At 39.6% G+C, this 25198-nt stretch overlaps 1 protein-coding gene across 1 annotated transcript in view; it reads left to right on the top strand.

Annotated features, from left to right (window-relative positions):
• MOV10 (Mov10 RNA helicase) overlaps positions 1–25198 on the top strand; it is a 63162-nt gene that overhangs the window by 24776 nt on the left and 13188 nt on the right. The window contains exons 3-13 of the mRNA XM_075853859.1: positions 4309–4454; positions 4546–4784; positions 8642–8891; positions 9188–9325; positions 12586–12748; positions 15055–15209; positions 18205–18378; positions 18782–18929; positions 21473–21634; positions 22353–22456; positions 24937–25034. Of these exons, the coding sequence (XP_075709974.1) occupies positions 4309–4454; positions 4546–4784; positions 8642–8891; positions 9188–9325; positions 12586–12748; positions 15055–15209; positions 18205–18378; positions 18782–18929; positions 21473–21634; positions 22353–22456; positions 24937–25034 (1777 nt within the window). The remainder of the gene's footprint in view (positions 1–4308; positions 4455–4545; positions 4785–8641; positions 8892–9187; positions 9326–12585; positions 12749–15054; positions 15210–18204; positions 18379–18781; positions 18930–21472; positions 21635–22352; positions 22457–24936; positions 25035–25198) is intronic.

Raw genomic sequence — 25198 nt, 5'->3', positions numbered from 1 at the left:
TAGAAGGCCAGGGGGAAGTAAGGGTTTGTTCACACGTAGAGTCAAAATAGGGAGCTGTTTTCAAGGGGAAACCGCTCCTGATTTTCAGTCGTTTTTTGAGCAACTTGCGTTTTTCGCAGCCATTTTTGGAGCTGTTTTCATTGGAGTCTATGAGAAAACGGCTCCAAAAACATCCCAAGAAGTGTCCTGCACTTCTTTTGACAGCGACGCGTAAAATGACAGCTCGTCGGCACAGTACATCGTAAAGCCCATTGAAAGTAATGGGCAGATGTTTGCCGACGTATTGGAGCCGTTTTTCAGACGTAATTCGAGGCGTAAGGGTATGTTCACACGATGAGAGGCATTTACGTGTGAAAAGACAGACTGTTAACAGCTGCCTCGTTTCACACGTAAATGCTCCTCCTCGTAATTTACGAGGCCTCTGAGACGCTCGTAAATCTTGAGCTGTGCTTCATTGAGTTCAATGAAGAACAGCTCAAATTACGTGGCAAAGAAGTGCCCTGCACTTCTTTGCCGAGGCAGTCCATTTACGCGTCGTCGTTTGACAGCTGTCAAACGACGACGCGTAAATTACAGGTCGTCGGCACAGTACGTCGGCAAACCCATTCAAATGAATGGGCAGATGTTTGCCGACGTATTGTAGCCCTATTTTCAGACATAAAACGAGGCATAATACGCCTCATTTACGTCTGAAAATAGGTCGTGTGAACCCAGCCTAAAACTCCTCCATTATGTCTGAAAATAGGTCGTGTGAACGCAGCCTAATTATTGCCGACTTCTCCCCTCATCTGGTGTCCACAGGAGCAAATTTTGTCCACACCTAATCAAACCGTGTGTGTGCAGGAGACCTTCAGGAGATTTCATTCCTAGTGATGAATTTGGTAGCTGTTCATGGGAGCTTTCAATATGCCTTTTCATAGAGGTTTTAATGCTAGTGAAGGAGGCAATCATTATTCTGAGTTCACACGACCTATTTTCAGGCGTAAACGAGGCGTATTATGCCTCGTTTTACGCCTGAAAATAGGGCTACAATACGTCGGCAAACATCTGCCCATTCATTTGAATGGGTTTGCCGACGTACTGTGCAGACAACCTGTCATTTACGCATTGACGTTTTGACAGCTGTCAAACTACGATGCGTAAAATACAGCCTCGTCAAAGAAGTGCAGGACACTTCTTTCAGACGTAATTTGAGCCGTCGTTCATTGAACTCAATGAAGCACAGCTCAAAATTTACAGCTGTCAGAGAAGCCTCGCAAAATGCGAGGAGGAGCATTTACGACTGAAACGAGGCAGCTGTTTTCTCCTAAAAGCCTGCTACCGTGTGCACATACCCTTAGGCTGGAAAAAAAAATAAAAAAAAAATATATATATATATATATATATATATATATAATCATATATCACCGGTAACGCTCGAACTGTAAGGCCAGATTAGAATTTGCTAGAAAACTTCTAAAGCTGCCCAGTTCTTGACAAGATTCTTTGGACAGATAAATCAAAGATGAACTTTTACCAGAATGATAGGAAGAGAACAATATGGATGAGGAAATGAAGGGCTCATGATCCAAAGCATAGCATATCATCTGTCTTACATGGAGGTGGCAATGTTATGGCATGGACATGTGTGGCTGCCAATGGAACTGGGTCAATGGTGTTTGCTTATTGATGGTCTGACCGTGGATAGAAGTAGCAGGATGAATTATGAAGTGTATAGAGCTAGACTTTCTGCTCAGAAAAGCTGATTGGACCGTGTTTTACCGTACAGATGTAGTAGTCCACAAAACGTACCGCAGAAGTACATTTTTTTTTTTCATGCAGTTTCCAATAAATTTCTCTATAGGAAAAAATAAAGGCCATGAAAAAAACGCATTTAAAAAAAAATTGACTAGAAAAAAACGCTTATTTAAAAAAAATAAAATAATATCATGCCGTTTTGTTACAAGCCCCCCAAAAGAGCCCTTCAGCGGTTCTCCAGGATTACAAAAACGTAGCTGCTTTCGTCCAAAATTAGCACCCCTCCTATTTAGAGGTTGTGTGGTGATATTGCAGCTCAGCACAATTTACTTCAATGGAGCTGATCTGCAACATGTGACCCATAGAGGTGTGGCGCTGTTTTTGGAAGAGAGCAGCCATGCTTTTCTTATTCTGCACATCCCCCTTTCTAAGGCAAAGAAATGGAATATTCTTCGCGGCTGAGTCAGTCACCTGACCCCAAACTGATTGAGCATGCTTTTCACTTTGGGTATATTCACACAGTGCGATTTTGCTGTGTGGCCGAAAACCACTCTGAAAAATGCATATGTTTTACAGCGATTTGCGGCGGTTTTGCAGTTAGCATGAAAATTGCGGTAAAAATGCATTATTTTTTTTAATTGTATTTATATTTTTTTACTGAAATTTTCGGCTGCGTGGCAGAACTGCACCACGTGACTACACCCTTCCTGAAGGCAGACCAACCACAGACAAGCAGCAACTAAAGGCTGGTGCAGTAGAGGCCTGAAAAAGCATATCAAGGGGGGTCAACGTTTGGTGATGTCCATAGGTTCCAAATGTCACGCATATTGATAATTGTAGTCCCCTACTTTTCACAGGTTGAAAAGTAATTGGACAATAAATGTTTTTTTTTTAAATTTAATTCTTAAAAGGCTAATGACGACATATGAACTAGGGATGCACGATGCATCGAAACTTCAATACTGTACACCCTGAAACGGTTCAATACCGTTATTTCATGTATTTCAATACTAAGTTGTGCGTCCGTACAGCTTAGCATTGTAACACGTGAATGTAAGCGAGCGGGGCTGAGGCTGTGTGATAGTCATTGCCCCACTCCTGAGTCCTGACAAGTGTGCGGTCAGCATGATGTAATGCGACCAACGCTGCACTAATGAGCGCCGGCACTTAGGACAGAACATGGCGGCCACACACTGAAAAACACCCCCATGTTCCGCCTTCTGTGCTGCCGCTCACTAGTGAAGCGCCGGCCGCATCACCCCATGCTGATCGTCCGCGCACTTGTCAGTAGTGGGGCAATGACTGTATTACACAGCCGCAGCCCCGCTCTAACGGTAGAGGTCAGAGAAACCTCATCTCCGCCGCTATTCTCCTGAATGCTGCAATCAAAGCTGACCGCAGCATTCAAGGGGCAAATGAGAAGGGAGATGCCCTTTGGATCACGTCACAGGGAATCCCTGTGAAGTGATCGAGGGACATACCATATATGGGCAGACTGCCCAGGGTCAATTGAAGGACACCAGGGCTGTCTGACCATATTTCCTGCACACAGGCTAATGTGCTGGCATATAGATATATGCCAGTACATTACAGGTAAAAAAAAAAATTGGGAATGTTACATTTAAAAAAAACACATTTTACCTAGTCTCAATAAATAAAATATACACATTCGGTATCGTCGCGACCATAATAACACATTTATAGCGTCATTCATGTTTACGCTGTTCTAAAATAAAAATAAAAGCTGCTTTCTTTCACTTATTAATGTGAAGCATGAGGTATTATGAATTTTGAACCGCCATGTGCCTCACATTAATGGTAATTAACCCCATCATGTTCCTCACACATTAACCCAATGTTTTTCATTATGACTGAGGAACATGATGGGGTTAATTACTGTTAATGTGAAGCACATGGAGGTTCAAAATTCATCAAACCTCACGCCTCATATCAGAAAATGGAAGAACTTTTTTTTTTTTTTTTTTATTATTATTATTGTTGGCAAAGTATCGTTTTGGTATCGAGTATCGCAATACTACACAAGTATCGGTATCGAAGTCCAAAATCTGGTATCGTGACAACCCTAATATGAACCCCTTAAATTAAAGCCGATGGGCTACACTTCTATCACCTCTTTATTGCTTTGTTTCAAATCCATTGTGGTGTACAGACGCCATGACATGACAATTGGGTCACTGTACAAATACATCTGGACCCGACTATTTAGTTTTTCTTATTTTTAGTATTTTGAAAGTCCAAGCGTATAGGGCTTTGAATGGGCCATGGGTCTGGTTGTCTCATTAACACATTCTAATCCAAGCGCCCAGATACACTAACATCAGAATACCCAGTGCACGTGTTTAAAATACTACAATAAAATATGACTACTAAAGAAAATAATTGATCTTGCAAATGTGTGAAATGTAGTAGCCAAAGCCTTAGTTGCATTTTATAGCTTTAATTTTTATGTTGTATACACATTGACAATCAAAAAGTAGTAGTTGAATCATTTTTTTTTTTTGCATTGCTATATAAACTGGTTACTTAATATGTGCTCTAACTTTGGAATAGGTTGTAAAGAGAAGTATATCATTGCCTGACCAGTATGTGGCTATTCGGAGAGACCAGGAGCCGTTATCCTTTCAGCCTGCCCGGAATGGGAACAATTATACAAGAGCACAAGCACGAGAAATAATTCAATGGATGAAACAAAACCGGTATTCATTATGCCGTCTAAAAGCTTTTTTATATATATATTTTTTTATGCTAATCTAGACTATATCTCTGAGTGTATTTCCTTATTTTCAGACAAGAATTCATCCAGAACAAAAATGGGATTGAGATTAAATCTGGCTATGATCTCTCGGATGGTCGGATACGTTTTCCTCTGCCACTAAATGATTCAAAGATGGTATCCATTTCTATTGAGAATACATCCAATGAATCGGTGACATTTGTCCAGTACAAACTTCTACGGAGGATGCGCATGTTTTCACTTCAAGATGAACAAAATGTGTCTGCTGTTAATGCTAAAATTTTGAATCCAGGTGAGCAACAGTCAGTTGGCAAAATATATTTAGCCATTAAATGAAGCCTACAGAATTCTCCTCTACCAAAATAGCTGGTCCTTCAAAATCTGAATTTTCCTGTAGTTCAAATTGGTGGTCAGTTAATTCTGCATAACGTACATTAGTATTTAATTAAAAATGGTCAGAAATAATCCCCAATCTCAAAACGTGAGATATAGGTCTCTTGTACATGGCTAGATTATGGATTTGTACGGAGCGATCATACAGCACTAATAGAAGTGTATGGGCCCATACTGTACCTCCTGTACGCATCCAATTTCATGGTTTAATTTTTTTTCTGAGGGAGAAAACCTCTGTAATGCGGTGCTGTACGGAGGCACAATATGGTGGCATACACCTTTGGCCAGTCAGTTTTTGCAGGTAAAACATGACAAACTGCTCCAAAAAGCATGTGCCCCAAAACTCACACACAGCATACTGTCACGGTTTTCTGCCAAAGTGCAGCCGCACATCAGCCAAAACTTTATCTATGTGCGATCAGTCATGATCATCATCATTGTTGTTGTGTTTTTTGTTTAGTTTTTTTAATCATTGTGGCTAACTCTGCTGCAACGCGCAAATATAATGTGTATATATGTATGTATGTGTATGTATATGTGTGTGTATATATATATATATATATATATTATAATTTATTTATAGTATCTAGCTACAATCCACGGGCTAGCAGCACTGGTCACAGTATGTGGGTGCAGATCCTAGGGATTTGACCATCCCCAAACAGACAAAAATACAAGACAGGCAGCACATCCAAGCATAAGGGTAGAAAAATAGAGCTTTATTAGCCCAGGTGCAATATTTCGGCTCCACACACTAGAGCCTTTCTCAAGCAAATGTTCACGTGTACATAAGGTGGTATAAATAGGTCATTGACAATAGACAATTCGTCAGCCTCAGTTTAGCAAAAAAAACACTATATAAAGTGCAATATATGCATTATTATATAGAATTTATGTATTGGAAAAATAGTATAAGAAGTACAGTTGAAAAACAAAGTGCATAAGTGCTGATCCATGAATAATAGCTATAAAGACATTAGTAATCATGTATCATTAAAAGTGCATAACAGTTGTGAAATCTTAAAACCGTTAAAAACCTATGAGGATCCAGCTGGTTGGTATCTCAGGGTGAATTGTGTCCCATCTGCGTTAGTGCGCAGGTCTAAGGCTCTATAATCGCCTAAACTGCTACTGCGCATGTGCGGACTTGCACAGTGCAAATTGGAAGGGCCGGGGTGGCCATATTGGTAAAGGTAGCCAGCGATGCCAGAGAGAAATTAGTTATGTAGGTGCATCCATCTGCGTATGTGCAATGCATGTGCGTGAGGCTGACACGGACGTTTTGGAGTAGGGCAGTTAGTGTAATAAGATAGCCGCACAATACAGTCCTGAGACCACCACAATAAGGGATGATATCATCCCTCACAATAACGAGAGAGCGTTTCGGCTTGCGTGGGCACCAAGCATACGCAGTTATGGAAGGCAGGTGCTATAGGTTTACGAACCACCCAGGATTGGATGTAAAGGTGGTTGTCAGCGAATCCACCCCACACTGGGGTGGAGCGGTTCATCAACTGACTAGGGACTACAGAACATCATGGGTGACTAGTTAAGGCATCCAGGTGTTCCAGTAAGACCCCAGTCTCCCCTAATTTAGAAGAGCTTGACCAGCTGTCAATAAGAGAAGCGCAAACGTACAGCATCCCCAAGAGCAAACTAGTTAAGTAGAAATGGTAATGCGTAACTATAACCTGCATTCAAATGTGGAAGGTTCAGAAGACCATATGCATGGATACTAATTTGATAAGGACCAAAGTTAATCCAAGGAACAAAGGAGAGACCATGTCCGTAGGACAGTGTGGATCCAATCTGGTAGTGATCATGAGTCAAAGTGGTGATGGTGACAAATATCTGCGAAAAAAATAAACAGTTATTCATCAGAATGTACTCACTAATTTATTACACAGATTAAAAATGTACAACGTATTAGGGTATGTTCACACTGCTTATTTTCAGCCATTTCTCAGGCCGTAAACTCCCGGTAAAACTGCTGAAAATACGGATGCTGAACGCCTCTAAACATCTGCCCATTGATTTCAATGAGAAAAACGTAGTTTCGTTTCGATGGGGTGTTTTATTACGCGGGCATTTGAAAAAAAACGGCGTACAAAATAAGCCCTGTAAAAAGAAGTGCATGTCCCTTCTTGAACCGTTTCAGCGCTGTCTTTCATTGGGTCAATAGAAAAATGGCTCTAAAAGCAGCCGCAAAAGTGCATCACAAAACGTTTGATGCTTAAAAAACGACAGTCAGCGGCTGTTTTCTCTTCAAAACCACTCCGTATTTTACAGCTGTTTAGTGTGTGAACATACCCTTAAGTACTGGAGCTAATATGTTCCTTATATGAGATTTTCTATGTCCCCGATCCAGGTAGACTGTTTCGTTTTTGGAAACTACCAGGATAGGTAGGACCATCCCACATATTCTGGGCGATTTTATATTAAGCACACACACTTGCAAATGTCCATATATTTGAATATTGCACCCTATCTTTGGGCAGGCCACGATAGTTATCATTGCCCTTCTAAGTAATGGGAAAACACGATGAATAATACAAATCCTAAGTTAAACATCACGAACCAGGTTCGTACGGTCGTAGTAATGTCCTATTGAGCATGCGCCTGATGAACCGCAGATTAATGGACGTGCGGGTCATGCCGTGCGTTCCACTACTCTGTTACATAGTGGAGATGTAACAGACATGCGCGGAACTTTTGGGTCCGCATGCGCTGTAAACAATAATAGAAGCGGAGTATTAGAATAACGTGTAAAACTTATGAAGGTATCCGGAATTGGTGAGTCTATTTCCGATTTATATATGCAATTATGATTTTAAACACCTACACTTTACTTATCTGCATTGAGCACTTTATTAAATATATACAGCGAATGGAAGACCATTTATGATATTTGTCCAAAAGAATACAATGTCTGTATATTCATGTAATGCACTTTTATCTACTTCTGATTAACTACTGACACCAAAAGGTATTTGAAAATGATTAATTATCTACTTGATTATGGATCATTATAATCTGTGTATTTATATGTGCACTGCTCACCGAATTGTTAGGCTATGTGCACACACACTAATTACGTCCGTAATTGATGGACGTATTTCGGCCGCAAGTACCGGACCGAACACACTGCAGGGAGCCGGGCTCCTAGCATCATACTTATGTACGATGCTAGGAGTCCCTGCCTCGCTGCAGGACAACTGTCCCGTACTGAAAACATGATTACAGTACGGGACAGTTGTCCTGCAGCGAGGCAGGGACTCCTAGCATCGTACATAAGTATGATGCTAGGAGCCCGGCTCCCTGCACTGTGTTCGGTCCGGTACTTGCGGCCGAAATACGTCCATCAATTACGGACGTAATTAGTGTGTGTGCACATACCCTTATGCTTGAGAAAGGCCCCATAGAGTAGGGCTGAAACGTTGCATGTGGTGAACAAACCCTTTTTTCACTAACCAAGGAGTGCGGTCTCGTGTTTTGGAGGATTTGGTTAATTTCTAGGGACACTGGTCACGTGCCCCAACGGGAATATTGCACCCTGACTTTACGGATCTGAAAGAACGGTGCTGCTTTACTTTTTGATATGTGTATATATATGTGTGTGTGTGTGTGTGTGTGTTTTTATTCTGTACAAAAGTGTTCTAAATTGTATAACTGCCATAAGAAGTGTATGGTAATTAAGAACAATTCTATTAATTACACTTTTATTGGCCTTTTTATTGGCCTTTTACTTTACCCTAGGAGATGTATACAACATTTCTGTGAGTGCTTTCACAGCTTATTACGGGTATTTCCCTGTAACTATTGTGTTTGAATTCGCACATGGAAATGCAGAACCCAGACGAAAATTTCTTATTGGGAGGTTCATCTCTGCAGTTACAAACAGTAAATTAGCCGAGGACCTGGCCCCAACATCCAAATACATCCCATATCAAAAAAACCTTACGAAGACATTCATAAGGACTGAGGAGGATGGAACCCCACCTGACAGGTCAGATTCAGTTCCTTCAATGGCTATATATATATATATATATATATATATATATATATATATATATATATATATATATATATATATCTCTATCTTGACAGTCATTTTTTTATTTTTTTATTATTATAATATATTTTGCTCTTTCTCCAATTCTCAGACCAGCACTATAAATCTTACCTATGTATTTGATATGAATTTGTGTTGAGTATCTAAGAACCAATGGTAATTGGTTCAAGGTTCAACTCTATGATTTTAGTATCCTAACTAATGGTGATGCATTCTATATCTTCTCCCAGGTCTGTAACATATTCGTTAGAACAGGAGATTCCTCTTGGTAACTTTCCTCCCCCTTCATACCTGAAAGATGCTATAAAAAACGGACTGTTCACAAGCAAGGAACCCACAAGGAGCTTGTCATTTGCATCAAAGGAAAGGTACAGCATGATCCAAATGTTTATTGGCCAATGTGATCTATTCTTGTGACACCTCAGTTATCCGTTCGATACAAGACCTGTGAAAGAAGTGGTTGCATTCGCAATATGCCCACTTCAATGTCCTGATTGGGCGGTGGCAAAAGATGGCTGACATGGTGTTTGAGTTGGGAGTGCTGAGCCTTTTAATGGTGGTTTTTCAATCTTCACCTGTCTGAGCACAATATGAATTTTACACTCGGGAATCTTCCTTTAAAGGCTATGTACACCTTTTTTAGGGCTATTATTTTTATTTTTTTATTAGAGTAGTCTGTGGGATTTAGTGTAATTTTGTAAATAGTTATTATTAAAAATTTGTGTTACTTTTGGTTCACAACTTAGAAGTGATCAATTTAAAGGTGGATCCTGTGTGTCAGACACGCAGGACCCGCCGACACTGAACCTGTCTGGTCTGGGACTGACTGATACAGCTGTATAGTTCACTTTACACTGAATCTCCAAAAGTAATATGAATTTCTAATAAACTATTTACAAAGTTACACTAAATCACACTGATCTATTAAAAAAAATATGCCCTCAAAGTTGTACATAGCCTTAAAGGTGATTTATGCGCTTTCAGAGTTTCCATCAGCATACCTCTCAAATTGGAGGTATAAAACTACACCTATCCCCACCCCCCATGCTACCTAAATTACATCAGTGTTCGACCATAAACCAGCCAAACCATAGCCCCTTAAAGCTCGTAACTCTTTGTTATTGGTCTGATAAATGTGATAGCTCATTTGATGGAGGTGGCTGGGATGTAACCTCTCTCCCTAGTTTCAATTAAGTCTGACGCAAAAAAAAAATGTTCTGTGGTTTGCAAATGTAAAATAAAGCAACTTACTAATATAGTCTCATTTTCACCCACTGTCACTGGTCCGTGAAGCATCTGTAAGATGTGACATGTTGTCTGTCTCAGGTGACTGTGTTTCCTCCCTGTGTGTCGGTGACCCATATGAAGGTGCTGGCTGGCTCAGTTCATTCGCTAAGCCAGCCCCCTACTCTGTCCCCGCATCAGTCATGATGGTGACGGGGACTGGCTTGGCTAATAAACTAATCCAGACAGCCAGCTCCTTCATGCATGTCACTGACACAGCAAGGGGAGGAAGCTCCTTGCCACCTGAGGCTGTGACAAAGCATCACAGCTTACAGGAGAAGCTCCGAACTTCCGGGACCAGGTGAAAGTAGGTGAAATTGGAAAATTTGAAGTTTAGAAATTCAAGTATATTAGTAAGTCGCTTTATTTAACATTTGCAAGCAAAGAAACTTTTATTATTTTGCATTGCACAACCCCTTTTAAGAAAAAGGGAATTTTCAGAAAATGTGCTATTGTTTAAATCAATTTATGTTTAGTATGTTTTTTTTTTAAATTTAAATATTGGTGGTTTATTTTGTTTTGTATGTCACTATTTAAAAAAAAAAACAAAAAAAAAACACTGAAATATTTCTGTTTTCACACTGACCATTCAGGATTTACAATAGGCTGATATTGCCTATTGCAACGCAAATTTCTGAAACAAGTGTTCACTGTTCAGAACAGCAGCTGATGCAAGATCGTGGTCCCTGTAATCATGTAAAGAAAGAATAGAATGAAAAATATAAAAACAGATTGGAAAAAAGGATAGATATTAAAATAAATAAACCTAAAATGGGGGATACATAACCTAAAACAACAATTTTAATCCGTTCACTATCTTGCGTCTCTTGTGTTCAGAAAAAAAAGCTAGCCATAAATGTAACATTCTACTCAGAGGTCAAATTGTGGGGGGGTGTTTATATACAAGATAAAAATTTGCAAAAAGATAATTTGACAGTGACGTGTGAACTTACCATTAAACCAGACGTTGGATGCATGCCTATTTGGGCGTTTCAGCATTATAAATGTTTAAAATGATGCACAGCTAAACGTATTATAAACGTTGGTTTTTTTTTGGGGGGGGGGGGCCAATTACCAGCTAGAGAAAATAATTTTCCTAGTTAGATTTATTTGGACGAGCATGGCTTAATTAATTAATGGGGAGATTTGTGAAATGTATGCTTCCGCTTACCATTATGTATATGACCAACTTAGAGGCTCTGTCACCACATTATAAGTGGCCTATCTTGTACATAAGGAGATCGGCTCTGTAATGTAGATCACAGCAGTGTTTTTTATTTAGAAAAACGATCTATTTTAACCAAGTTATGAGCGATTTTTAGCTTTATGCTAATGACTTTCTTAATGGACAACTGGGCGTATTTTTACTTTGGTTAGCGTCCTACATTTCTCTCCACAACGCCCACTTGGTCAAATCAGTGACCAATCAGCATCATACACTTTTTTCCACATTCATGTAATCAGCACATGGTTTTCTTGCGAGATCACGAGGTGCTGTCACATACTCACATATTAACATTACTGAAGTGTCTTAACAGTAAATAGACATTCCTTCCAGCCAGGACGAGATGTCTATTCACAATCCCGACGCTTCCGTAACGTTTGTGTGGTACTTACAGCACAGCACATCGAGATCACGTTGTGCTGTCATTTATAGTTGTGCTGTGCTGTGCTGTAAGTACCACACAAACGTTACGGAAGTGTCGGGATTGTGAATAGACATCCCGTCCTGGCTGGTAGTGATGTCTATTGACTGTCAGGACACTTCAGTAACGTTAATATGTGAGTATGTGACAGCACAAAGTGAACAATGCAGAATCACTATGTGCGGATTACATGAATGGAGAGAAGTGTATGACACTGGTCAGCATCATACACTTCTTTACAACGCCCACTTGGTCAAAAGTAAAAAACACACCCAGTTGTCCATTAAGAAAGTCATTAGCATAAAGCTAAAATCGCTCATAACTTGGTGAAAATAGATAGTTTTTCTAAATAAAAAACACTGCTGTTACCTACATTATAGCGCTGATCTCATTATCGAATAGATAGGGCACTTATAATGTGGTGACAGAGCCAACCGTTCATGGCTGAAATAATCTAATACAAATGTGAAAGTAATATAATATTATTAATACATAGTTCTCGTTGCATAGCTAGTACGGTTGAAAAAATAGACATATGTCCAAGAATTACACGTTAAGATTCAAAAAAATTTTGACAACTAGTGCCGTTACTGAAAATATGCTATAAACTATTCTAGATTCACATTCTGCATCTTGCCACTCTCCCACCGTCCTAAAGGAATTATTTATATAATCATAAAATGTATTTTGAATTTTAGGAACTTGCTGACCTCACCTCTAGGGTTTGACAACTACTGTGAGAAATTTAAATTGCTGCTACACCTAGAAGAAATACAAATGGAGATTGACATCCGGAAATATGACCGAACACACCAGACAATGGAAAAAGATAGCCGAGACAAACGTCTCTTAATCCTTGATGTATGGGCTTTCGCAATTGTTATAATGTTATGATTATTATTATTTTTTTTTTATTATTTTTTTTTTTTTCATAATCACTGTTAACCCTTTAGTGACCAACAGCCTAAATGGGACAGGCATTGAGGAATAAACAAATAATTTTAACGGGGCGGGCATTGAGGAGACTGTGGACAAATAGGATGCCTCAAACCCGGGTATACGTTAGAAGTCCTGGGTTTGAGGCATCCTATTGGTCCATAGCCTCCTCAATGTCAGCTCTGTTCACTCTTTGCTTCTACTTCAATAGTGGCACCATTTTCATCAGTGCCCGAAAGCAGCCTGCCTTGATGGTATCTACAGTTATGAAGGGGTACATATATTTGGGGATGATGGGGATTACATTAGTTATCAGAGGTGCGGTCACGTCCTAATGTGACCGCACCTTAAATGCAGGTGGGTGGGATAAACTGAAGGGGAAGGGAGCACTAGTGGGGAGGGCCAATAGATAGAGGGGGCAGAAATAATTTGTAAAGAACAGCCCTGTTAGGTAGGTCAGTGAGGTATCGACACAGGTCTGTGTGTATTCTAAGGGTATGTTCACACGCTTACTAAAAAACGTCTGAAAATACGAAGCTGTTTTCAAGGGAAAACCACTCCTGATTTTCAGCCTTTTTTTTTAGCAACTCTCGTTTTTCGCTGCGTTTTTCCGTCTGTTTTTGGAGTTGGTTTTTCTAGTCTCTGAAAAACTGCTCCAAAAATGGCTCAAGAATTGACATGCACTTCTCTTTTGCGGGCGTCTTTTTACGTGCTGTTTTTTCGAAACAAGGCGTAAAAAAACACCCCTTTGCAACAGAATGCCGTATTTCCCATTGAAATCTATGGGCAGATGTTTGTAGGCATTCTGTTTCCGATTTTTTATTTTTTTTTCGCAACGTTTACGGCCCTAAAAACTGCTGAAATTAGCCCATGTGCACATACCCTTATTCTCGTGCACGAGCCTGTGTTGAGCGAACAAAAGACAGAGATGAAAAGAAGAACTTCCAGCAGGGCAAAGGTAGTGAGAATAGGAAGGAAAGTGTTCAGATTTAATACAGACTGTATATTAGGAACTTTATTAAATATTTACATAGAATATTAGTTCAAAAATGTTGTCCCTGGAACCCCTTTAATGACTAAGTAATTTATTTTTATTTTTTCCATAGTCTCATTCAAAGAGCTATAACTTTTTTTTTTTTGCATCGACGTTGTATAAGGACTTGTTTTTCGCGGGACAAGTTGTTCTTTTTAATAGCACTGTTTTGGGGTACATATAAATGTATTGATTTAACTTTTTTGGGGGGTGGGGTAGAAAGTCCTAGCAATCACGCCACACTTTTTTTTTTTTTTTTTTTTCTTTTTTTTTTCGTCCTAAATTTACGCAATTTACCGTGTGGTTTTAACTTTATTCCGCGGGTCGTTACACTTACCACGATACCAAATTTTATATGGTTTTCTTATGTTTTACTACTTTTACACATTAAAAAAAAAGTTTCTTTTTTTTTTAATTATTTGTTTGTGGCGCCATATTTTAGGAGCCATAACTTTTTTATTTTTTTATTTTTTTTCCTGTAGATGCAGCTGTATGAGAGCTTCTTTTTTTATTTTTTTTTTGCGGAATGACTTGTAGTTTTTATTGGTACTACTTTGGAGTACATGCGACTGCTTGATCACTTTTTATTAAAATTTTTTTGAAGGTAGCATGAACAGAAAACAGCAATTCTGGCATTGTGTTTTTTACGGCGTTCACAGTTCAGGTTATATGTAATGGCTTTTATAGTTTGGGTTGTTACGAATGTGGTGATAGCAAAAAAGTTACACACATTTGGTAACAGGCAGTAACTATATGCAGAACTGGGGGCATTTGTTGGGCCCCCGGCTGCCATAGAAACAACCGGCACCCTGCGCAGGTGTGCCGGTAGGGTGAAAGGGGGAGCGCCTTCCCTCTAAAACCACTCAGATGCGGCGCTTGCTATTGAGCGATGCATCTGAGGGGTTAAACAGGCAGGATCTAAACTGATTTTGATCCTGCCCGTTCGAGCATATCTGCTCCCAGCCTTCAGCTACCTCCGGTAGCTGAGAGCAGGGAGATTTAACTGCTCCCGGCAGCATTTATTTATTTTGATGCAATGCTGTAAAAAAGCTACTGCATCAGAATAAAGACTGTTAGTGGCTGCAGTAAAACACCTATGGGTGATCACGAACTGGTTAAGGCAGTAAGCTTTCATAACTATGTTTGTGGCATGGAATTTTAAGCCTATTTACTCTTGCGTATTTTGTTATTGGCATAGGTGCCAGGTGTAGCTGAAAACAGACCTTCAGTATTAAAGGGAGATCACCTTTTTGTGACCATGACTGATGACGCTGAATCCCCTCGTAAAATCAGCTACAAGGGCTATGTACATAATGTCGAGCTGGAAAGAGTCAAACTTGGATTTTCTCAAAAGTAAGTGCTTAGATGTTATAAAAGGATATTTGTACATGGTCCGGTTTGGATGATTGCCCTGAGATCGAAAGAATACATTTCCTAAAAAACAATAATTAAAGCTTGATATTGACCTAGTCAAAGTCCTGACTCAAATCTAATGGAGTTTCTGTAGCACTTTAGTTTACACATGCAGTACTTGCATAAAAATATACAAGTGTTTACATTGATCCAGGCTTGCAGATAAGATTTGTAGCCCAATATTCTCTTATAAAAGACCTAAAATTGGTGCAACCAGTGACGTTCATTTCGGGAGCATTGTATTCTGTTGAAAGCCTTAAGAACGGTTTGGTTTTTGTTTTTCATCCTTTTCATTCCAAGAGCTTTCCATTTTTTTTTTTTTTTTTTTTTTTTTTTGTCCCACTTGAGCTTGCAATCATTGGATCACATATGTAATGCTTCGAAATGCTTAGTATTCCAAAGACTTATTGCCTCTCAAGGCCCCCTTCCTCTGTCAAACTCCTTAGATGCCGCGGTAGCTATTGACTGCGACATCTAAGGGGTTCTACGTTCGTAATCTGGCCATTAAAGCAGGAACCCAGCTGTCAGTCACAACCGGATTCCTATGATGATCAACTAATGTTCCTATATGATAATCATGAGGTACTATTACGTCCTGTTGCTGTTTAAAACATTGCGTTTTGGATGTAATAGTAAAGGTACTTTTAAACCGCCCCACAATCGCTCGTTCCCATACATTTCTGTCATGTCGGCAGCATGTTTACACAGGGAGATGTGCTGCCGACAACAATAATATTTAAGGTATTTAAAACTATACAATCAGCCGATGAACTAGTGTCGTTCATCTGCTGATCGCTGCCTTGTATAGGGCAATTAGTTTATATAGGGCAATTATTGGTAAACGAGCGTTCTGGGAACGCTCGTTTTCCCGATAATTGGCCGGTGTAAAAGGGCCCTTGAATCTATTTGGTTTGTAATCTTTAACCTGTCCCCCCATCTAGTGTAACAAATATGCAATAATAAAGGACATTTCAAACTTAGCAAATTATATATTATAAGAAAAATAGAGACCTAGTTACATAGCTGGTAAGGCCAGTTCAGTTTACCATACAACACATGGACAAAAGAATTGGGACACATGCACATTACACCTACAGGAGCTTTTATCACATCCCATTCTAAATCCACAGGCATTAATATGGAGTTAGTTGCCCATTTGCAGCTAAAATAACTTCCATTCTTCTGGAAAGGCTTCCTACAAGATTTCAGAGTGTCTCTGGGAATATTTGCCTATTAATCCAGAAGAGCATTTGTGAGGTCAGACACTAATGCTGGATGAGATTATCCCAAAGGTGTTCGATTTGGGTTGAGGTTTGATCTGTGTGGCACAGTCAAGTTCTTCCACACCAAACTCAGCCAGCCATTCCTTTTATGGACCTTGCTTTGTGCACTGGGCACAGTCATGCTAGAGCAGAAAATGGCCTTCCCCAAATTGCTCCCACAAAGTTGGAAGCATACAGTTGTCCAAGATGCCTTGTCATGCTGAAGCATTAAGATTTCCCTACACGGAGACTAAGGGGCCTAACCCAAACCCTGAAAAACACCCCCATAGCATTATCCCTTATCCATCAAACTTTTCACTTGGCACAATACAGTCAGGCAGGTCTCGTCCATCAGACTGCTAGATGGAGAAGGGTGATACGTCACACAGAATACTTTTCCACTGCACCAGAGTCCAGTGGTGCCGTGCTTCCCACACTCCATCCGACGCTTAGCAATGTGCTTGATGATATAACCCATGCCATTAAAGGGGTTATCCAGGTTATCAAACTTTAAAGCCTATCCTTAGGATAGGCCATAAATGTTGGATTGTGGTGGTACCTCTGCCGATAAGCTTTGAGGGGGCCCTAGCCCCTTCATTGTTTACATGGTTCTCCTCTTCATTCATACTTACACGCTCTGTACATTTGTAGCAGTCTTGCAAGGTATTGCACCACTGTCCCATTCACTTGAATGCAGCCCTTTCATACAGCAGATTGGGGGTGCCGCCAGTAGGAGCCACACTGATCTAATATTGATGGCCTATCCTAAATTGATCGTGGAATATCTTAGACGGAAGAAATTTCACTAACTGACTTATTGTAACAGTGGCATCCTATTACTGTACCAAGCTCTTTAGAACGATCCGTTTTTTCACAAATATTTGTAAAGGCGACTGCATGGCTAGGTGTCCCAATGCTATTGTCCATATAGTGGATCTTCTGCTGTATTTATATATTAATCCAGAGTAAAGCAAAATCTCTGCTATTTAAGTACTGGGGACTATATCTTTGAACAGCGCAGGGCAAGAGCTATTTTTTATTTATTTTTATATACAACCTCAAAATAAAAGCTAACAGACTTTCTTTATTGGTTGTCTAGAGGGACCAACCTCTCTAAAGGCGCAACAATTTTCTCTTAACAAATACACTACACATAGTGCCACAGTCACCAATTTTTCTGCATATTTTATGCTACTGGTCAACCACTATAATGGCAAAGAATAAAATCTTGCTTGGAATTTTTTTTTTTATGGTGTACTCTATCCTTGGCACTCTGATGGTCTGACGACCCAAAACTTTTGCCCTTTATGCTTTTTGTCCTACTGTATATCTCTCCACATATCGATGCAATTTTTTTTTTTTTTAGGGTGCAGAGTTTTCGTACATATAAAATTTTGTGTTATGCCATTGACTCCAATGGAAAAATGAATGATTGCTGTTTTTTTTGTTTACAGTTTTATTTAAAAAAAACAACCAGACTTTTCAATAGTTTAATAAAAGGTATACTGGACAAAAACATGACAAAATTATACTCTCTTGAAATATATCTGGGAAATGGAAGTTTACGGCCATGTAAGATGTATACGCAGAATGTTGTACCATAGCTTACTCCCGTGAATGACTTGTATATGGAACATGACTGATGCCTTACTTTTCTGTTTTTTATTCATTAGTCTTGTGCATAAATTTATTCCTGGAATGCGGTTTGATGTCACGTTTACTTTTAACCGCATGCCGCTGAAAATTCAACATAGAGCAGTCGATCTAGCTGAAAAGACAAGCCTGCAAGAATGTCTGTTTCCAACTGGATCACACGAAAAATGCATTGTCGATACAGACAGTCTGAGGTAATCCTTGTCTGCAGAAAGAAATTTTATTACAGCTACTTTTCTGTCCTAGCCAGGCTTATTTACTAATGTAGTTGTGCAATCACAATTTGTATGATGTATTTTATGCATCCATCAACAGGGTTAAAATTTCTATTTTCACCTCATTTTTACCATTATGATTCCACTGATAAGTTTGCATGAGGTCCAACATATATTGAGTGGTCTCTAAACCTTCGTAATCGTGGTAATGCTGCCTGCGTGGTGTTTGGTTAGTAGTTGTGTGTGTGTCAATTTAACATTTTTTTCGACAAAAGTGATAGTTTTCTCGTTCATATACATAGAAAATGTAATGCTGGGGTGAAATAACTGTAATCTTGCCATTATTCAGTTTTGTATGTTTGCTTTATTTTTAATTTCCTAGGCTGTATGACCAAAAACTTGAGCATAACGAAGAACAGTACATGGCTGTAAAGAAGATTGTTAGTGGATTATCCAGACCAGCTCCCTACCTCATATTTGGCCCGCCAGGCACTGGAAAAACTGTAACTTTGGTTGAGGCTATCAAACAGGTAAAATACACATCACTCTTCAGCACTAATCTTATATGGTATAATACAGTGTTAATCCCGACGCTCCGTTTTTATTGAACTGGCTGAAATCCACTGCCATTAACATGAGGCAGGACCAATTAAGCATTACTGTACTTGACCAAAATCCGTTTTCTAAATTGGGGAAAGATTTTCTTAAAGTCAGATTGTTGGGGATCCCGCAGTTGGGGACCCTTATGGACTTTTCTTTGTCCTATGTTTTTAGTGGAGAGACAGCCTGGGCCCCCACTGATCCAATTTTTTTATATATGTCTGATATGTGATAACTTCCTTGGGAAAACCTCTTGATTGTAACCCGTGAACTTGCTTCTATACCTCTCTAGCACATATTTACCTATATCTGGCTGTACAAGCCTAATGAATATACATCCTTCGGCTAGATTCACACAAGCATTTCCATTTTCCATGAGCAAAAAAGGCAGCGTTTCTGCTGTGTTGCAGTTTCGTGTGACATCTGTGTACGGTGTGCGTCTGCGATTAATGCGCGTAGGTCATGTGTTTTTTACGTCTGAAAAAAACCTGAAGTTGTTTGTTTTCCGCATCATTTCTTTAGCAACTGGTGCGTGAATCACGGACTGCACACGGATGAGGTCTGTGTGCTGTCTGTTGTTTTCACGCAACCAGTGACTTCAATGTGCTACATCGTGCGCAAAAATAGGACATGCAGTAACTTTCAGGCAGCGGACACACGCTGCGTGGAAAAACAACGCATGTCTGAATAGCCCCATTGAATTACATAGGTCTGTGTGACGGCCGTTGCTTTAGGGCATGTGCACACGTAGTGACCAAAAACGTCTGAAAATACGGAGCTGTTTTCAAGGGAAAACAGCCCGATTTTCAGACTTTTTTTGAGCAACTCGCGTTTTTCGCGGTGTTTTTTACGTCTGTTTTTGGAGCTGTTTTCATTGGAGTCTTTGAGAAAACTGCTCCAAAAATGTCCAAAGAAGTGTCCTGCACTTCTTTGACGAGGTAGGCTTTTTATGCGTCATCGTTTGACAGCTGTCAAACGACGACACGTAAATTACAGGTCGTCGGCACAGTACGTCGGCAAACCCATTCAAATGAATGGGCAGGTGTTTGGAGCCGTATTTTCAGGCGTAAATCGAGGCATAATACGCCTCGTTTATGCCTGAAAATAGGTCGTGTGAACCCAGCCTTAAAGTCCGTAAGACGGACGTAAAATACACTCGTGTGGATCAGGCCTTAAAGAGGCTCTGTCACCATATTATAAGTGGCCTATCTTGTACATGATGTGATCGGCGCTGTAATCTAGATTACAGCAGTGTTTTTTATTTTGAAAAATTATCATTTTTGACGGAGTTATGACCTATTTTAGCTTTATGCTAATGACTATCTTAATGGACAACTGGGCGTGTTTTACTTTTTGACCAAGTGGGCGTTGTGGAAAGAAGTGTATGACGCTGACCAATCAGTGAACGCACACACACACACACAGTGTAGAGATTTACAGCAAGGCAAGCGTAATCTCTTTTTAAATGACAGTTTACAGCGTAATCTCACGAGATAACGCTTGCCTTGCTGTAAATCTCACACAAACGTTACCGAAGTGTCAGGATTCTGAATAGACATCACGTCCTGGCTGGTAGTGATGTCTATTCACTGTCAGGACACTTCAGTAATGTTAATATGTGAGTAAGTGACTGCACATAGTGATCTAGTAAGATCACTATGTGCTGTGTAAATGAATGGGGAGAAGTATATGACGCTGATATGTCACTGATTGGTCAGCATCATACACTTCTCTCCACAACGCTCACTTGGTCAAAAAGTAAAACACGCCCAGTTGTCCATTAAGAAAGTCATTAGCATAAAGCTAAAATAGGTCATATCTCTGTCAAAAATAGTTTTTCTAAAAAAAACACTGCTGTAATCTACAATACATCGCCAATCACATTATGTACAAGATAGGCCACTTATAATGTGGTGACAGAGCCTCTTTAAGGGGAGCTTCACACACTTAAAAAAAAAAACCTGGCAAAATAAATATCTATATATGTGTGTTAAGACCGTGGCGTGTTATAGGTTTTGGTTTTTTTCATGTGTTTTCCCATAGGCTGTGCCAACTTGGAGATGTGCTGCCGACATAATAGAAATTTATCGGGACGAACAATCATAATACTTATATATATATATATATATATATATATATATATATAACCAATCATTGCTCCTTGTGAAACCCACGGCAGTAGAAACACCTTTCCCTGGAGACCGTGTGTTTGAATTTTTATCCAGACTATACAGTGTGTAGCCCCATTGCATATAATTTTTATATATGTATTTCTGAATAGATTGCTGGACTTTATTCACTGCAATTAGGTGATCCACTGACAACAGATTAGTGCAAACCGTATGTCCGTACGTTATAGGATGGCATATACAGTGTTAATGTAGTGACTGGTGGGGGGATATCCGGCAACTATGACCGTAACGGATATACAAAGTTCTCAGTTTTAGTTCTCCTATATTATCTCCCCTTACAGGTAATAAAGAACATCCCTACATGCCAGGTTCTAGCATGTGCGCCATCTAACAGCGCATCAGACCTGCTCTGTGACCGCTTGATGCAGCACATAGATAAGAAAGATATTTGCAGGATAATGGCCAGCAGCAGGGATTTTCGTTTTGTTCCAGAAAATATCAAGGTATGTTCGAAATGTGTCACTATAGGGGTAACTCTGGTAACGTGTATTGGAGTCCAGGTCGTCCAATTTTCATGCAACCTTGTGTACGAACTAGAGATTAGTGTGTTTTTTTTTTGGTCATCAACTTCTTAGTGTAAATTTGAAAACCATAAGATGGGCAGCACGGTGGTTTGGTAGTTAGCACTGCTGCTTTAGAGGACTGGGTTTGAATTTGACCAATGGGAACATGCGTGAAGTTTAGATGTTCTTACGGTGTTTGTGTAGGTTTTCTTCGGGTACTCCGTTTTCCTCTGACACTCCAAAAAATAATACTGCAAGATTAATTGCGTTCATATAAAATTAGCCCGCGTTTACTTAGGATAGGGAAATTAGATTGTGAGTCCTATTGGGGACAGGGGTAGATGTGTGTGATGACCATCTCTGTACAGCGCTACAGAATGTTGGTGCTATATCGATAATGGAGTTCTGATTGTCACTGTATAGTGACTAGATCACATCAGCCCTTCTTCCTAATATGGGGTTGATACTGTCATTTTGTGCCTCCGATTTACATGGGTGTACCCAAAGGGTTTTTTCCTCAGTTTCTCACATGGCATTTTCTGACACATGCACTGACTCATTGAAGATCTCCGAATAAATACAGGATGTAATGGTTTGTTACATGTATACTGTTCACTACATAACAGATTTTTTTTTTTTTTTTTTTTTGCGTCCACAGCCTTGTTGCAACTGGAATGCTAGAACCGAGGCATATGAATATCCTAATAAAGAAAGGCTTATGGAATACAAAGTTATCATCACAACTCTTGTCACAGCTGGAAGGTAAGGAGTTAAAATGTCATTTGTAGATTGACGTTATTTTACCATTTTAAATGAAGTCTACACTTTTGCCAAATAAACCTGGTGTATGTGTGTGTGTGTATGTATATGTGTGTGTATATATATATATATATATATATATATATATATATTCCATAACCAGGTGTGTTAATATGGAGTTGGACCCCCTTTTGTGGCGGAACAGCACTATACGGCGCAACCTGCTTTACAGCTTCTATTGAAGTTCTAGCGCAACAAAAGGCTGTGTAGCCTAAGCCAAATTATAGAAATGACACTGCACCCAAAATCCCCTGCTCCTCAGAACAGGAAGGCTGTAGAATTCTGAAGTTGGGTATCATAAAAGGCAGTGCTGTGGACAACATAGGATAGAGGGGGGGAGACCCTGGGCTCGGTTATTTTTGATTCTGTGTTTTCTTGTAATAGTCATGCTTCTCCTATACAAGTTCGATTGTCGTCTGATCCTGCTGAAATCTATAGGTTTGGCTGACGTTGCCCAAGTGTTTATGGCCAGCTTCAGACTTGGAAGAAATAAGACCATATTAACTCTAGAACAAACCAATAATTAACAAAGTGACTCAACATTTAATGTAGACTTTACTATGTAAATATTTCTGAAGTGCAAAGTACAATTGTAAAGTACCAACAAATATTGACTAAGCCCATTAAAGGGAATGTCTCACAATTATTTTAGTTTCATTAATTCGTTGTAAGTCTGTAGAATAGAATTAAAGGCTATGTACACGTTTTTTCTTGAGTTTTTTTTTTAAATTTGTGTTTTTAGTGCAACTTTCTAGTTAGTTTTCATTAAAAATTATTAAAAACAGCTGTATCTCAAAGTAAATATAATTTTTAATAAAAACTAATTAGAAAGTTGCACCAATCACACTGATACACTTTTATTAAAACAAACCCAACAAAACATTTATACATAGCCTTTAATGTGTTTGTTCTGTTTTTTTTAAATATTAGAGGCAAACCTTTCATTTTTGCAGGGTCTGTAAAGTATGCGCATTATGGCAGGTAAAAAGAAAAACCGAAATTAAGATTACCATTTCCAGGACATGATTGAGTATAGACCTCCCAAGGATACAAGGAAGTGACAGGGAAGATGCATACAGAGCCTTATGAGTATAGTGTGGCTATTTTACCTTATCTAGACCAGCTCCAGCAGTAAAATAGCTATCATTAAAGAGGCTCTGTCACCACATGGCACTTACAGCACATCGAGATCACGCTGTGCTGTCATTAAGTCCCACACAAACATTACCAAAGTGTCGGGATTGTGAATAGACATCGCGTCCTGGCTGGAAGCTATGTCTATTCACTCGAGCCTTCAGTAACGTTACTGTGTAAGTAAGTGACAGCGCATCGTGATCTCGCAAGATCATTCAAGTACTCAGCACATTGTGGAGTGTATGACGCTGATTGGTCAGCATCCTACACTTCTCTCCACAATGCCCACTTGGTCAAAAAGTAAAAACACGCCCAGTTGGGCATTAAAGTCATTCGTATAAATCTAAAATAGGTCATAGCTTGGTCAAAATTTATAGTTTTGCTAAATAAAAAAACACTACTGTGATCTACATTTACAGTGCTGATCACATTATGTAGGAGATAGGGCACTTATAATGTGGTGACAGATCCTCTATAAAGGGGTTTTCCCATTAGGAATATTTTATCACCTCTCCACAGGGTAAGTGATAGATTTGATTTCTGAGACCCCCGCAGATTACAAGAACAGGGGTCCCAAGTCACCTGTTCCTCCTTAACACATTTACCTGTATGAGTTGACCGCTCTCCCTCTATACAATCCATATTGTGTGGGCGGCAGAAAGAGGACTCTGTCTTTCTCTAAATCCTGGAAGCATTTTAATTTTTATTTTTTTTTTATTTTTTATTTTTTTTTTTTTTTAGATGAAAGTACTGAATCAAACTGTAGAAAATGGTCTCTCAAAGCTCAGCCTTTTTAATTCTCTACCATATAGCATAGATAGGGTAGCATAGGAGATCTGATAGAATGAGCACAGTCATATTATCATTACAGTTTTAAGCAGCCTACTCTCAGTCTACACAGTAAGGCCTTGTTCACATCTGCGTTGGGGTCCCATTCTGACGTTCCGTCTGAGCTTTCCTTCAGAATGGGACCCTGAACAGACACAAACGGAAACCAGAGGTTTCCATCACCATTGATTTCAATGTTGACTGATCCGGTGCCCATGGTTTCCGTTTGTCTCTGTTGTGAACCGGACCCGTCGTTTTGCCGGAAGTAGTAGTATAGTCGACTACGACGGGGTCCCGTTCTGATGGAAAGCTCCAACGGAACGTCAGAACGGGACACCAACGCAGATGTGAACGAGGCCTAAAGCTGACAAATGAGCTACAGATAATTTTGATCCGTTCCCTTTAAGTTTAGGAAGCTTGCAGTTGTTCTTAAGGTCAGTCTGACATCTTGTATTTTCCAGGCTTGTATCTGCAAAATTCCCATCTGGCTTCTTTACCCATGTGTTTATTGATGAGTCTGGACATGCAGTAGAGCCTGAGTGTGTCACACCCATAGCAGGTATATCAATGGAAATCCCTTAATTCTTTCAAAGTCTTATGTGTTCCTGTCAATATATAAAGTGGATAAGGGAATGTAAAATACCGGATTCTTTTTCCTGGTGCTACCGAGTAATAAGGTTCTGTCTCCAGTTAGGATTGACATAGAAAGGTGAAGATCAGATC

Source organism: Rhinoderma darwinii, chromosome 2, assembly GCF_050947455.1.
Source record: "Rhinoderma darwinii isolate aRhiDar2 chromosome 2, aRhiDar2.hap1, whole genome shotgun sequence".
In the NCBI taxonomy this organism is placed as follows: Eukaryota; Metazoa; Chordata; class Amphibia; order Anura; family Rhinodermatidae; genus Rhinoderma; species Rhinoderma darwinii.
Note: the sequence above shows the minus strand (reverse complement) of the source record. Positions and strands in the feature narration are given on the sequence as shown.